We start from the raw sequence: 14,563 nt of genomic DNA on the forward strand, positions 1-14,563 counted from the left end.
ACGAAAGATGGGAGAATGTAGTGGCTAGCAATGGGCAATATTACGAATCATAATTTTTTTAAAGCTTTTCACAATAAAGCCCCGAACTTCTAGAAAAAACAATGGAAGCAAAGTTGTAGACCTAGTACTTCCTAGCATTGTACTGAGACTTGGAATGCTTAGGGACTGCTGGTGTTTATCACCAGCAAGAGATGACGTCGTATGCTTCATCGCACGCCATCCACCCTGATGCCACCCACTCCGACCAGGGGCCCCTCCCCACGGGCACCACCTAGTCGCAGGAAAGGCCACCTGGCAGGATGTCCATTGCTGGGAGTCCTGATGCCCCAGGATGATGGACACCTACTCCTTGGCATACGTGGGGAGTTAACAGCACAGGCATCAGCTGTGTTGTCAGGGGGCTACAACCAACAGGGTACATTCTGGCCCCACCACAACTAATTGGTTACTGTACTGGATATGAGGTGCAAAGAAGTCCATGGTCATCATCGGCGCAAAAAGCGCCACTGCATAGTGCGTGGTGGAAAACGAGTCCACGAAGGCGTCCTCACCCAAGAAATGGAGAATGAGCTGGACTGCAATGCGAGGACAAGAAAGTGGGCTAAAGATTTCAAGGCACGATGGACACAACGCACCATGTACGGCGCCCTTCCCCCAACTGACACACTCGTCGGGAAAATTTTAAAAAATGGAAGTCAAATCCTACAGGGGACCATCATATAAAGGCTGAAACGAGTGAGACTCCTTTTAGTCACCTTTTATGACACACAGGAATACCTCAGACCTATTCTAATCTCTGGATCTGCAGGGTGGCGAGTCGGCAAGGATGTTCGCCGTACCCATGGTTAACCGGGGAACGTGCTACCAAACCCAAAGGGTGGTGACATAGCATAGGCAAGGCTAGCTGGGTCCATGTCAGCAATACGATCAGCTTGGTAAATCTGTTGTTAATTTGGGTTCTTTTTGTTCAAGTGTATTGCAAGTTGAAAAGCACTTTGACATAGCCATTTTTTGTTTTATTGGTAAGGTATCAGCAGCAGCTGTATTTTAATCATAGTGAGTAGATGATTTTTTATTCTTTGAAGTATTTAGAGACTGACAGTTTTCTTGCAGGATGGCTTAGTCTAGAGATTACTGGGTGCTTGTTCCACATTTTGATAGTCACTTCCCCTTTCACGTTAGCAGAAGCTTCATGTAACTTGTGCTGCATAAATTTACTTTTCTCATTTTCAATGGCTTTCCGAGCCCACTTTTTTGGTCACTGGGTATGGTTTCCTGCACAGCACCCTTTTTTCCATTTGGAACTTTGTGTTATACGTAGCTTACAAGGTCTCCCCATGGATGTTCATGTCTCCCCCCCCCCCTCTTTTTTATTTTACGGGATAGAGCAAACGACAGTGAGCTCAAGAAAAACATTTTCTGAGTCTATAATTATAAAAAGACGTGTTGCCTACTCACGATGCTTACAGCATAACCAATGGGGAGAATCCAAAGATGGGAATCGCATGAGTGACCTTTGTAGTTTTCAGTACACTTAATGCAGAAAATAAAATATAATTGTAGCAGCTATTGATTTATGATGTTTAGTTTGCAGTTAGTGCACCTAGTCTCCTTGGAACTACATGGTAGCAGGCACCATTGTGTCTTTAAAGTGTGGACTTTCCAAGAGCAAGCCAGTTCAAGGAACACATCGGCTGGTATTCTTTCTGCTGGTAATGTTACAAACTTAACAACAATGCAGAATATGTTTGGTGCCCTGTGACTATCAAACTACTTCCTGGATGACACAGAATTGCCCAACAAAATCAACTTGATATTTTCTTATTTCCACTGGATAATCTCAGTGATTTTCACTTAACATTATGTCACACCTTATCAATTTACTGTTTTGAGACCAGGGAAATTGTTCCATAGAGAAATACCAACTAATATCTTCTTTTATACTGTGATTTATCTGTGCTGGGGCAATCAAGGAGAAATGAATGCTGTGCCCTTTGCTAGCTCTGAGGTTAACAGGGTCAGCTGTAAAGTGAACGCTGCTTTGGCTCACGGTTACAGTCTCGTTGATGGCCAGATTTTTATCTATTTTGTGACAAAGCTACAAGCAGCCAGACTGAAAAATCAGCAAGAAAATCTTAAGAAAACTTCTCCGTCAAAAGTCATCTGCTACATCCAGTAACTTACCCCATTCATCAATTTCTTCTCAAGAAGTTACCAACCGCATAACAACTTTTTGCCAATAACAATGTTATTTGGGAATGCTTAATGAGCAAACTGACAATGGCCAAGCAAAAAAGTATCAATATTCACCCTTTTTTTTTTTTTTTTTTTTTTTTTTTGAATTAGAGCATGCAGCACTCTTACACCGGACTTTCGGACCTTGCCCACTGAAAGTCTAAGTCCCAGGAAGGTAAAATGGCTATAGTTCATCACCTCTCAGTTATCAAGACTCTTTGATTGTGGAACACCATTCATGCCAGAATGATTTTTCCTGAAAAAAGAAAATGAATGCTTTTCTGGCGTGTTTTGTCCTAAAGCACTCAATCAACACACAATACAAAGGTTTTGAGCTGTCTCCAATGCCTTCACTCCTCCATTAAACCCAAAGGGAAAAATATGTCACAAATTGTACATTTTTTCACTTGCAACTATTTTACAATGCCTACACACAATTCATATGTTTCAAGTACACAAACTCCAATATCTAAAACCAAGATAAACACTAGAACCATACTAAGAAAATGACAATTGATAAAAACACTCATACTGTCATGCTGTGATCACCTGATCAGATGGTGCACGACAGGTGGGAAGTGACAAGTGGTTACTATAGGTTGAGTAAACTCTCGAGTGTAAGCTGCCGTGATCTTGTCACAGCCATGACCTGTTTTGCAGAATTGTTGCTGGAAGCTGGTGCTATTACTGATGTATTAGAAAATGAAGTGCATTTCCTTTGGAGTTTTGTCAGACAGATTCCTTTAGCAGATAGTCAAAATGTGGTTTAAAAAATAAAGGAAGGAGTGGATTCAAACTTGAGACACTGTGTATTCATTGCACAAAACCATAGCACTTTGAGTAGAACACAACACTTTCATATTGTACAGTGCTGCCAGTTCGTGCGTATGGCCCGACAGAATTCTGTAGGGGTGGCATTTTATTGGTGCTTTAAGTCAGGTTTTATCTCTAAGGCTTTATAATGGCGAGGCTAATCAGTTGGCAACTGTCTACAGCTGAAGCATTTTTGCCTGGTTTAAAGATTAAGATGACACCATCCCTCCACTGCGAAGGGAAAACCTTGTAGCTAAATATTGTTTAACATCACAAGTAGATGGAGTCTGAATCGCATTCATATGTTGGACCATCTGATAATGTGGCCTGTAGAAAGGGGTCAAGCATTTCCCATGACATGGCAGATCACAGCAGACACATCTCTGACATCCTTGTCAACACATTCTCATGGAGAGGAGATGAAGATGGCAGCAACCTAGCTGGTCCCTCAGAGAGCCTAATGTGGCAATCAATCAGTCTGGTAATGACAGGATCACTAGAAAAGTGATCACTGACCCCCATACAGTAACCACTGTAACAAAGCCACAAGATTTTTTTTCTTTTTTGGTGGGGCGGGGGGTCATAACATTGATAACCAAAACAGTGCCATGGGTGATGGTGAAGTGCATAGGAATGTAAGAGAATTACTGAGGAGAGAAAGATCAAGCCTGGAGAGAACTCTGTCAATCAGAGGGACCCTAGCAGACAATGTAGTACTCCCTTGTATGAGGAAGTGTGCTTTGAAATCCCAAAATGAGCGAATGGGGGAAAAGGGAGAGTGCGGGGGTGGAGAGCGGTCAAGTCAAAGAAGTTATCTCAAGATTCATAACTGCCCTGCCTGATTGTAAATAAATGGAGCAAATTGTGATTACTGTGGTCATTCACACACTCACTATCGCTCACAATGGGGCGTGATAGGTAATCCATTAACTGATGACAACTGTGTCATCCAATGTATGGATCCCACCAGTTGCTCTCTCTCTCTGGTGCTGTTCCATCAGCAGGCATGGTGGTTTTAGTCAAATGTGTTTCTTCAACAGCTATGCAGATAGTTGAACAGGATGGCATTAGTTGTTGTTCTGCCAGATGACAATAATATCCAGTCCACTCCCACTGAATTGTCACATTAAGGATGTGATGGTTAGGCATAAAGGGAATAGCCATTTCCCAAGAATTGCTAACTGTAACTGGTGGGGGGATGACGACAATAAACATAGGTTTGGAGTCATAATGTGGATAGATCCGACATCTCCATGTTAACTGGAGTAACGTGTCATCTTTTTTTCTATAACCACTCTCTAGGGTTAAGGCTCTTGCAAGAACTTCTCCACTATGGGAAGTAGGAACTGAAGAGTAGCATAAAGCGCTGGGGTCTGCAGGGTGTAGGGAATGGGGTGTCCTATCTCCCCCATGGGTTAATATATTCGCATGACTGTCAGAGGAATGGACAGTAAGTACTCGAGATACTGCTGATGACCTGGTCACAGTACTGGCAGAGTTCAATACTATTGGGACAAGATAAGCAGTTTTACTTTTTCCAGGCTCCAAAAAATGAGAGGTAATTGGAAACATTAAGTTCCTGGATTTCACGTCCTTTAATTAGGATACCACAGTTGGGGATCAGGACAGGTGAATAGCTCTGCTATTGACAAAGAATGGTGAAATGGTGAAGGCCAACCACAGCCTCTGAAAGTTATACAGCTTCACATGAGAATGGCAGACTACAGTTTTAACTTTCTTGGGAAGTGAGCTCCCTTCAACAGTAATGATGAATGACTGGCATCAACCTCGCTGTTTGGCAGACCTAAATGTACACAACATATGAAATGGCCCCTCATTTTTCCAAGTTTTTGAGGAATGCTTCATCCATCTGCAGCACTTAGTCCTGGTCAAAAATTAAGGCCTGTACTGTGTTCAGATTCTTGTGGAGTGTTACAGTAATAGTTATGTCACCAATTTTCTTGTAAGAGGGCGACACTCAAGACTGGGTAGGATTAACTATTTAAATTAATACAGAACCGTGACAGAATAGATTTCTTCAAGCACATTTTTGATATTATCTGTAAAGAACAAAGTAGAAAGAAAGGACCCTGCATCAGTCCATGTGCAAACAAGGAACAGAGGGGAAAGTGATTCTGCTTTCCTCCCCTGGCATGGCCAAGGTAGGAACGTTCAAGTTGCACTGACACTTTCAAATCTGTCTGAAGAGTCTATCGGTGTCACACAGCCATTGGCTCATAACTTCGGTCTTTTCACTTCATGAGAGGTACGCCACAACACCACTTACTTCTAAGGAGAAATCTCCCCGTGGGAACCACCAAGACAGAGAACTGGCTACCTGGCTTGAGACCACTGACCTGAGCCCCCCAAAGGACACGCACCTATTCCTAAGCAAATGCAGGGAGTTGATGGCTCAGGCACCAATAGTGCATTCACTGCATAATCACGGGGTTACCGCTGTATGGGTGCCCGACAGCCTATGCTTGCACTAGCTATCACACTGGGTATTATGTGACCTTCCCCACGTCTTGCAAGTTTGCATTTCTGTAAAACATTTCAAAAAAGTGGAGGCCAAACATGAGTTAACCAACATAATTGGTGTAAAATAAATAAAGAACGAAAATCCTTAATTTATGTCCTATGGACAAGCTAGTCTGTCAATGGAGATTTTGTCCAAGTTTTTACACTTGCCCCCAAACAAACCATGTCTTTGCTATCACACTAGATCAACTAAACTGGCCTTCCTGTACATATGGATACCAGAATACCTGATGTGCTGGATTTGTAGGTCTACTGAGTTTGTGTGACATATTTTATTTTTTATTTAAGACTAATATTTTTTTAAACCACGTTTCCGTTTATAAAATATGACACAGAACTGTAAAGAAGCCACTATTTCAATTACAGTACAGTATGTGAAGCATTGTTTGACTGACAACAATGTTGAGCATGATAATTCATCCTGCAGCCAATGGATGTAGCGGTGTTTAAGAGTGTGAAATGTACGGGAACGAAAGTTAACTCGTCACCAGAGACATCATCAAGGGGTAAAAATTAGCAAACGTGACTTTTCCAATCTCCTCACTGCTGTATGGAATGAAACACCACCTGAATTGTTGAAAAGTGGTTTTCAAAAAGCAGGAATATTCCCTTACAGTAGAGAAGTAACTGATAAAACTAAATATGATCCAGAGGCATATAAAAGATATGTAGCTCATGCCAAATCTTTTGCAGAAACAAATCCATTGCCAGCTCACGATAATGCAGCCATAGACTGTGTGGAAGCTACGTCTCTAACAGAAAGTACTCAGATTTTTGGGAAGCTTCCAGCTGAACAACCTCCAGAATTTAATAGGCCTACATCTACTGAGCCCTGCAGTTCTCCCAGTATCAGAGTTCTTTCTCAACCATTCCCGAGCTAACCAATGTTTCATTATGTTGTGGAACTTCTGACTTCTCATTTGAAAGCTTATTATTGGAAACAGTCCAACAGTGTAGTCCCACTGGTAAAACAAAGAAGAATAGGATTGCACCAGGAGCTGACGTTATCGCTTTTCAAGATCCCATTTATAAAGAAAAAGATTTTAAAGGAAACAAGAATAATAAGGAGAAAGCAAAACAAAAAAAAGCATTATCTGCATAAAAAAGGGCTTGGTAATGAAAAGTAAATCTTCCAAGCAAAGTGCTGTTACTTTATCCGAAATGGCATCTCGGAATGTTATGGAAAAAAAATTCCCTGATTGCTCATGTGGGTAACAAGAAAAAAAGAGACGAAGTTGAATCAACAAGTGAAGAAAGTGAAACTGAAGGAGACCTATCTTTAATAAGTAGTGATGAAGAAAATGGGATCATAACAACACTGGATGATCTCAAGAAAGAAATGATAAACTGAAGAAGAAAGAGGCAAACTTTTTTGAAGCCAAAGATAAAATTACAGTTGGACAGCTTTTGCAACAAAATGTAAGAAAGTTCATTTTATTGGCAAAGTTACCAAAATTAGTGATTTAGGAGATCCAGAAGTGATTTTCCTCAGATGCAAAAATAAAACAAAGCATGGCACCACATTCTAATGGCCTTATAGAAGAGATGAGACTGAAGTTCCATCCTCTGATGTCATTTCAGAGCTGCCTGAGCCTACTTTGGGTCACAGGGGAGACCTGACGTTTGGTGTTACATTTGATTCATACAACATTCAGTGACTAAATAATAGTTAGGGTCTAAGTGTGAATATAATAAGTTGAATTAGGGTAGTTTAGCATTAAACACAAATTGCCAACAACTTTAGTTCAATTACCATGAAAAATAATAGAAAGTGAACATATAAAGTGAATTTTTCTCTTTTTCCTCTTGATACTAGGTATTTTATTATTTTTGTTAAATCGCCTACTAAAGAAAAAAAATATTACTTTTGTAGAATTTAAACTAATAAATTACTGGCCTAAAACAAAAATAAATCATCTATGAAGCATTCTGTTTCAGTGTTTTATGGTTTAGGCTAACACTTATTTTTTTAGTTTAGCTAACATTTTCTGTGTATTTCATAATATACAAAGAGGCGTGTCCAAAAAAGTTCATATCTTGAGTAAAAATATTTGAATAATTTAAAAATCCTCAAATTCAGTAAAAATTGGGTAATCAGGTCACTTACTCCAAGTCTCTTTTACAATGCTCTATATGGGTACAACAATGCGGGGTTACACTTGCCCCGAACCATGGGGCAAGTGTAACCTCAACACAAAATTTTGAAAACAATTATTTGACAATATAATTTTTTTTCCAAAAACAAAATGTAGGCTATATTGTTTAAAAGTCAATAGATCAAACTTTAAGCACGAGTAATTTCAAAATCATATGTTCAATAACAAGTTGGCAATTTGGTGTCAAAGTTGGACTATGCCAAAACGTGGTTACACTTACCCCAATTCACCCTATTTCATTGTACTCTTAATACACAACTCTTAGAGGATTTGTCAGTGATCAGGTTGTGCTATGGAAAAACCCTTGATTCTACCCATCACACATATTTATATACTTGTATGCATGGAGAATGTGCAATAGGCCTATGTTATTTTGTGAGCACTGAAGGATATAGGCAAAAAGAACAGAATTAACAGATTCAGTGACAACAGGAGTTCACACCTAAATCTAACAAGCAATGATGAAAGGCTTTTCAAGATGTCTTAATTTCAGAAAATAGCTTCAGCCTAAATCAATTATTGAAATATGTCTGTAACAAAGATAACCATTTCATGGAAATGCACATCTACAGTAATAAACAATAGAAAGTGACAGATGCTCCAAATGTTGCAAAATACTTCGGACAGCTTACAGAAACACTTTTATATTAATTTATCATGACTTTTTATACACTCTTTGCTGCTAGAAGATACGAAATAAGAAGCAGTTCCTGTTACATGCTTGTTTCTACCAACAGCTGACCTTTCTTCAAAACTATCCACAATATAGGTTTTTTCAGAAAATTACATTAGCCTGAACTAAACAAACTGAGGACACAAAATTTGGCACTCACATTGGCCCTTCTCTATTGTTCCACTGAATAGAAGTAATATAACCAATATTGCATGAAGGCAGGTGAACTACACAGCATTGCTGAAATCCTGCTTGGGAATGCATGTAAAATTGGTTTATTCCTGTCACTTATTTCCATCTAGTTACGTTCTTTGACAGCATAAAGCTGTTTGAAATAAATGATGAAGTTCTTAAAACTGGAATAAAAAAAGACAGGTAATACTGTCCGAGCAGTTCCTTGACAATTATGATACATTGATGCAAGATAATAGCAGGGCAATTTTTCGAATGTGCACACGAATTATCTTACTACTTTCGGGAGAAGGGGGGGGGGGGGGGGGGAGATCAGATTCCAAGATCTGTAATACTGGTCTTGTAACACATACATTCTTCGCTGTGCTGTTCACAGTGTGTACAACAAAGAATCTTTAGCCTCAATGAACTACAGTATGTGAAGACAAAATGTGAACAATGAACAATATATGTACTAAACCTGTGCATCTCTTAACCATATAGCAGATTACAAATTACACCATATACGAATGACATCCACTAGCTCCCTGTGAGCAAAGTCAAATTCGCAAATATTAGTCTCAATCTTCATAGATGATAAGATTTTGAGAATAATTAACCCCAAACACACAAAACTCCATTACATCATAGGCTGAGTAATATTAAGTTGTTCATTTTCCCAATAGTTTCATAAGCTGTAGATGCAAAATATATACTGTGCATGGATAAAAATTCAATTTCACGACTACTTGTCTGAACTTAAAAGCTTCTACGGGATGGGCACATAACACCAGGAAGAATAGTGTTTTGGTTCGATCTCTGCATATTTATTTTTTCCTCAAACAGTACACGCAGATCATAAACAGCAATAGGTATCGAAAGACATGGAAGTTTTCACGCCGTACATCAAGCATGAATAAAGATAAAGTGACGCAGACCAGTTTCGCGTCCAGAAAATGTATAACGCTGCGCAACAAATGATACTTTAAAAAAAAGTGAGAAAAAGTACTTCTGGTGTGGCCAGTAAACCGCGCCAAACAACTCTTACAACAAAAAGGGTGATAGAAAGTAAAATGAGGTACGACCTACATTCATTGCGCATGTTAGTCCTACTTTTTCTCAATGACTAACAATTTATAGCTCTGCACAAAGAGAAATATATCTTTTTTTCGAAGAAGTATTTAAACAACAAACGTAATCGAGCTTCCAAAAAGAGTTAATGTCAAGCTTTGAATCTTGATGTTGATGTTTAAACACTCTAATAAACAAAATAGTCTCTAATCAGCAACATGCTGTAATTTACCCTTGCATAAGATTTGGAACTACTTATGCTGTCATAGGTCACCCGAAAAACTGCAGTTACTTAATACCGCAGTTTTTCCTTCATCATAACGCACAATATGCGAACCGATAATTATGTGTTGCCTCGTAACAAATATAGCTTTCAGATGCTCAATAACGTTACTGTACGAGAGCTGATGCGAAACTGTACATATTAATACAGTTCAGCGTACGTACATCGTTTAAATAGAGTGTCATGCAGCACACCCACAACTGCAATACTCACTATATAAACGTCGTAGTACACACTATATATGTACACCAGCCACAGATAATCCTTTAGTTGAAAACAAAGCTCCAAGGATGGTCGTGTGAATAGCCTAATGCGCACGTATAACTTTACCACTATGTGGCCAAATGCCCCATGCGTCACGCATATTGCTTTCTCTCAGTCTCTCGATTCCAACTTTCTAATACCCCACAGCAAAGATAGAGTAATCTGTGGTTCGCCAATAAAGTTCTTCTCTGTTTTCTTGTCATCCAACTTTTTTGTAGTGCCATTGTAATTACTATATTATCTGTTATTTGCCAATTAATATTTCACTTGGTCAGATACTACAGAGTCAATACAAAATATCTTCTCACTCGTCCGTTACAAATGTTTGAATGTGAGCTAACGTCATAGAATATAGCACTTGCTTATCAAGAGAAAGGACTGTTTCTTTAAATTTTTAATTTTGGAAGGAACATTTAAATTTTATAATATAAACGTTAAGCTTATGGGACACTAAAACTCCCCTGACAGTACGCAAATCGAACGCTTTTACCTCTGGCTGATTTGTATAATTTGCTTAGACGACATTACTATACATATATCAGAGTAATGGGATTTTAGCAGTTCAATAACACATGTAACGTATTACGTATTTTTTACTTTATTGTAATTATTGCAATGAAAAATACAACAGTTAACATTTGTTGTACAAGTCCTGTTAAAATACAAAATGCTGCCTCTCTTTCTCCAGTGCCCAGATCCACAAATAATCAGTGAATTATATTCCACTGTTATCCCAGGTCGCTTGAAACGACAAAAAATTTCATTATAAATCATGGTTTCATTTCTATTGCCGCATTATTAAATAAAGAAATATTTTAAAGACAAGATAATGAATTGACTGAAATGCATAGAACATTTCATGTAAGTCCAAAATGCCAGCTGTAAAAGGAAAATATTATTTCAGATCATACCACTATGTTAAATAAAGAACTTGGAAAGATATACTCATATGGTGAGGCCACGACATTCGGATCACGTGTTTACTTCAACTTTGTACAACTTTAATGGGCCATTAAAACAACATTATGTGCAAGGATTAAGTTGCAGTAGTTTCACCAGCTGCGACATAGTTGCTGAGTGTATTTATATGTTTCGATGATGCCATTACGGCTTTAGGACATTAGGACACGGTGTAGAACAGATCTGAAGATGGTCATTACTGACTGAAACCGGTCATCGTCGAAGGACTTTATATTGTGATTAAAGACTGGAATAAAAATACATTTTAAGTTGCACTACTTTCGCAATTCCGAGAAAATCGCAAGATAAGTTTTATGCATCTATTATGTGTCTGATATATCTGTGTAAAGGTGCTAGCTGGTCATGTGGTTAGTGTCCGTGCTTAACAAGAGGGTTGAGAACGAGGCAAGGGTTCGAATCTTGTCAACACTAATTTTTTTATCTGTATTTTTACATTATTTAATTTAGGTGACATTTTAGAGGCAATATAATGAAAAAAAATGTGCATTTTCATGAAGCTATAGTGAATTTCGTATGTTATTTGCCTATTTATTACTTTTAATTCAATTTTCAAGAATGAGGGACAACCTTGGAAAACCCAATTCAAACTTCCATAAATAATGATGCGAATGATTTTATTCAGTAATATAGTAAGCCACAATGAACCAGACCAAAAGAGTGATGTATAATTACTTGCCCGATGTCCTCTCAATGTCACAAATTGCGGGGTGGTATTTGTCACACGGACATGGAAAACATAAACTGAAACAGCATCCACAACATTGAATGAATGCAGTTTTTCCGCTTTTACGGGGAATGTTCAGAGTTTCTAAGGCAAAACAAACCTCGTTTGAAAAATTTCTCTTTCTTCCAATAGTTTGGATGCAAACAGTATATACCCAATGATGAAAAAACTGTAGATTAAAAATCAAGTTTGAGTGGGAGTCGAAGCATGGCCTCATGCACGTTCGTCTTACGAACTTACCAGGATTGTCCAGAAAGTAAGTTCTGATTGGTCGCGAATGGAAACCAAAGTGAAAACAAGAAACGTTTTATTTGCAACAGTTAGGTACACCTTCCTAGTTGCCGCTCCAACTTCGAGTGTTGTCGTAGTGTTGTACCAACTGTCCAATATCCTCGTCACAGAAAGCAGCCGCCTGTGCTTTCAGCCAGTTATATGCAATTGTCCGCAGCTCGTTGTCTGTGGAAAAATTTTGTCTTCATAGCCAGCGGCTCTTGTGAGCAGAGATGAGACTCAAGGGGTGCCAATTATGGACTGTATTGTGGGTGATGAAACACTTCTCATCGTAAACGCTGCAAGAGCGTCTTCATTGCTCCTGCAGTGTGCGGCCCTGAATTGGCATGATTAAGGAACTGCTTGACAGTTGTGTTATGTAGGTTGCATGACACAGGCGAAATCTCTAACCAGGCCCTCATACTTGGCGGCAGACGCTATTCCCTACGCATCTATATGTGCTCACTGTGCACTCAAAACTGAAAACAGTGACGCGACATGGTCGATGGGCATACTAGAGACACTGCCCAACACATCTGAACAAAGCTTTACCGAATTTTCCCAGTGGTTTCCATTTCGCGACCGATCGGTACTTACTTTCCGAACAACCCTCGCACGAAGCTAACCAGCTGACCACCCTGAATTCAGATGTAGCCCAATACATACACATACTTACACCACATAACAGACATGGAAAACTTCTGTTGCGATTTGCCAGAGTAGTGCACCTTTCTACTTGCACGTTATGTCGTTTTTATTGCCCACTAAAGGTGTAAAAAGTCTGAAGTAAATCTGTGATGCCAACATCGTGGCCTCCCCTTGTTAGATACAGCATTTGTCCCAGTAACATTGATAGGGAGTTAATTGTTTTATTTATATCTAAAATTCTTGGTTTTTGCTTCATCTCGTTTGATACCAGGACATACTAGGATAGGAAGTAAAATTTCATATACTGGCTCCTCTGCTGAAAACACCATACACTTGGTATTAACCGAATGGGTCATTATGGAAAAGAGCTATGCAAATAACAAACAAGTATATATTTTACAATTACAAAAAGATTGTTGCATTAGATCCCACATGAAGACAATAAACTATCACTAGGTCTATTCAGCCTACCATAAATAATATTCCAGACTTCTTGGTGTGAATCAAAAATGAAGAGACTACTGGACCCCTGTCGTCTATTGTTTGGCAAACAATTTAAACGTTTTTTATGCATTTATGGCTTAACATGTGCTTGTGTCTGTTGATAAAGCAGTAAAGGTATTCTATTCATCTTTATTCATATAGAGTCTATGGTAGCATTTTGATTCATCTTTATTTGCCAGCGACCTTTTGTACAACAGAATAGGCTTCATCTCTTGTATATAATACTGACATATTTAATTACTTACACAGATATTTAGCCATACATTTCAAATTTTAACATGTGTCCACAATCTGTACACAAAAAACACTGTTATACTAAAAATGGGTTCTCATCCAACCTATTATATAATTTTCTTTGAAATAATTTACAACATATGGTTGATGCTGAGGGCGTTAATTCCATAACGACCTTTAGTGAGCTGAATCTGGGACAGGAGGCTGTTTTTACCAGCCTGTGTCTTGGAATAACCGTTTTAATTTTTCCCCTAGTGTTGTGCTCCTGTACAAGATGTGGCTACAAATTGACAGTAATATTGCTGTATAGCATACCATTTAAAAATTATTTATTGTCACCATCAGTATATTCTCTCTCCTCTGTTCCTACGACGCTCTATGCAAATTTTCTATTGATGCAAACAGTGCTGGAAGTCTTCTTATGAGAGTTCCTTGATGATGCATAGCTATTTTTCCTTCATTGCTGCAGTGGACAGAAATCTTGTTATTTTCAATACATATTTGGCCTTGGGGAATAGATAAAAGTCACATGGTGCTAAATTAGGCGAATAAGGTGGGTAGTCTAACTTCGCTAGAAACTGGAATGTTTATCAACAGCTGAAGACAGCCCTATTCAATTTGTGTGGCGATGTTTTGGCTGCTGGAGCAACGTCTGCTCTATACCTATTACTCCACGCAGCTACACCAAACACTGTCGTCTTGATACTCCCTTATTAGGTTGGTATAGAGATTCATCCTAGCAACTCTCATGATTTATCCCAAAATCCAGTTATACTGTGCCATGTTCTCCTTCAGCATTGAACTACTTTCTTCCACGCAGATCTCTAAAAGTGAAGTGACTATAAAACAAAACACTGCCTCCTACTAAAATAAAGTGTAGACTCGTTCCAATTAACTCTGTATATTGACACAAATGTTCATAAACTGTTACAAGTTACAAGGGAAGTTCCTCAACTAATACTACTGTCTCAAAGACCTCTCATTAACATGCCTGT

At 38.7% G+C, this 14,563-nt stretch overlaps 1 protein-coding gene across 7 annotated transcripts in view; it reads right to left on the reverse strand.

The window, feature by feature from the left end:
• Positions 1-10,345, reverse strand: part of LOC124615613 (eukaryotic translation initiation factor 4E-binding protein Mextli-like) — a 114,460-nt gene extending 104,115 nt beyond the window's left edge. For 3 of the 7 annotated variants that reach the window (XM_047143617.1, XM_047143619.1, XM_047143612.1), the window contains exon 1: positions 9,893-9,915. In XM_047143617.1, the coding sequence (XP_046999573.1) occupies positions 9,893-9,900 (8 nt within the window). In that variant the 5' untranslated portion in view covers positions 9,901-9,915. Of the gene's footprint in view, positions 1-9,892; positions 10,021-10,107 lie in introns of those variants that run through there. The other 4 variants (XM_047143614.1, XM_047143615.1, XM_047143616.1 and 1 more) reach the window with 4 other exon arrangements.
• Positions 10,346-14,563: the final 4,218 nt, after the last annotated feature.

The sequence above is a fragment of the Schistocerca americana genome, chromosome 5 (assembly GCF_021461395.2).
Source record: "Schistocerca americana isolate TAMUIC-IGC-003095 chromosome 5, iqSchAmer2.1, whole genome shotgun sequence".
Lineage (NCBI taxonomy): Eukaryota > Metazoa > Arthropoda > Insecta > Orthoptera > Acrididae > Schistocerca > Schistocerca americana.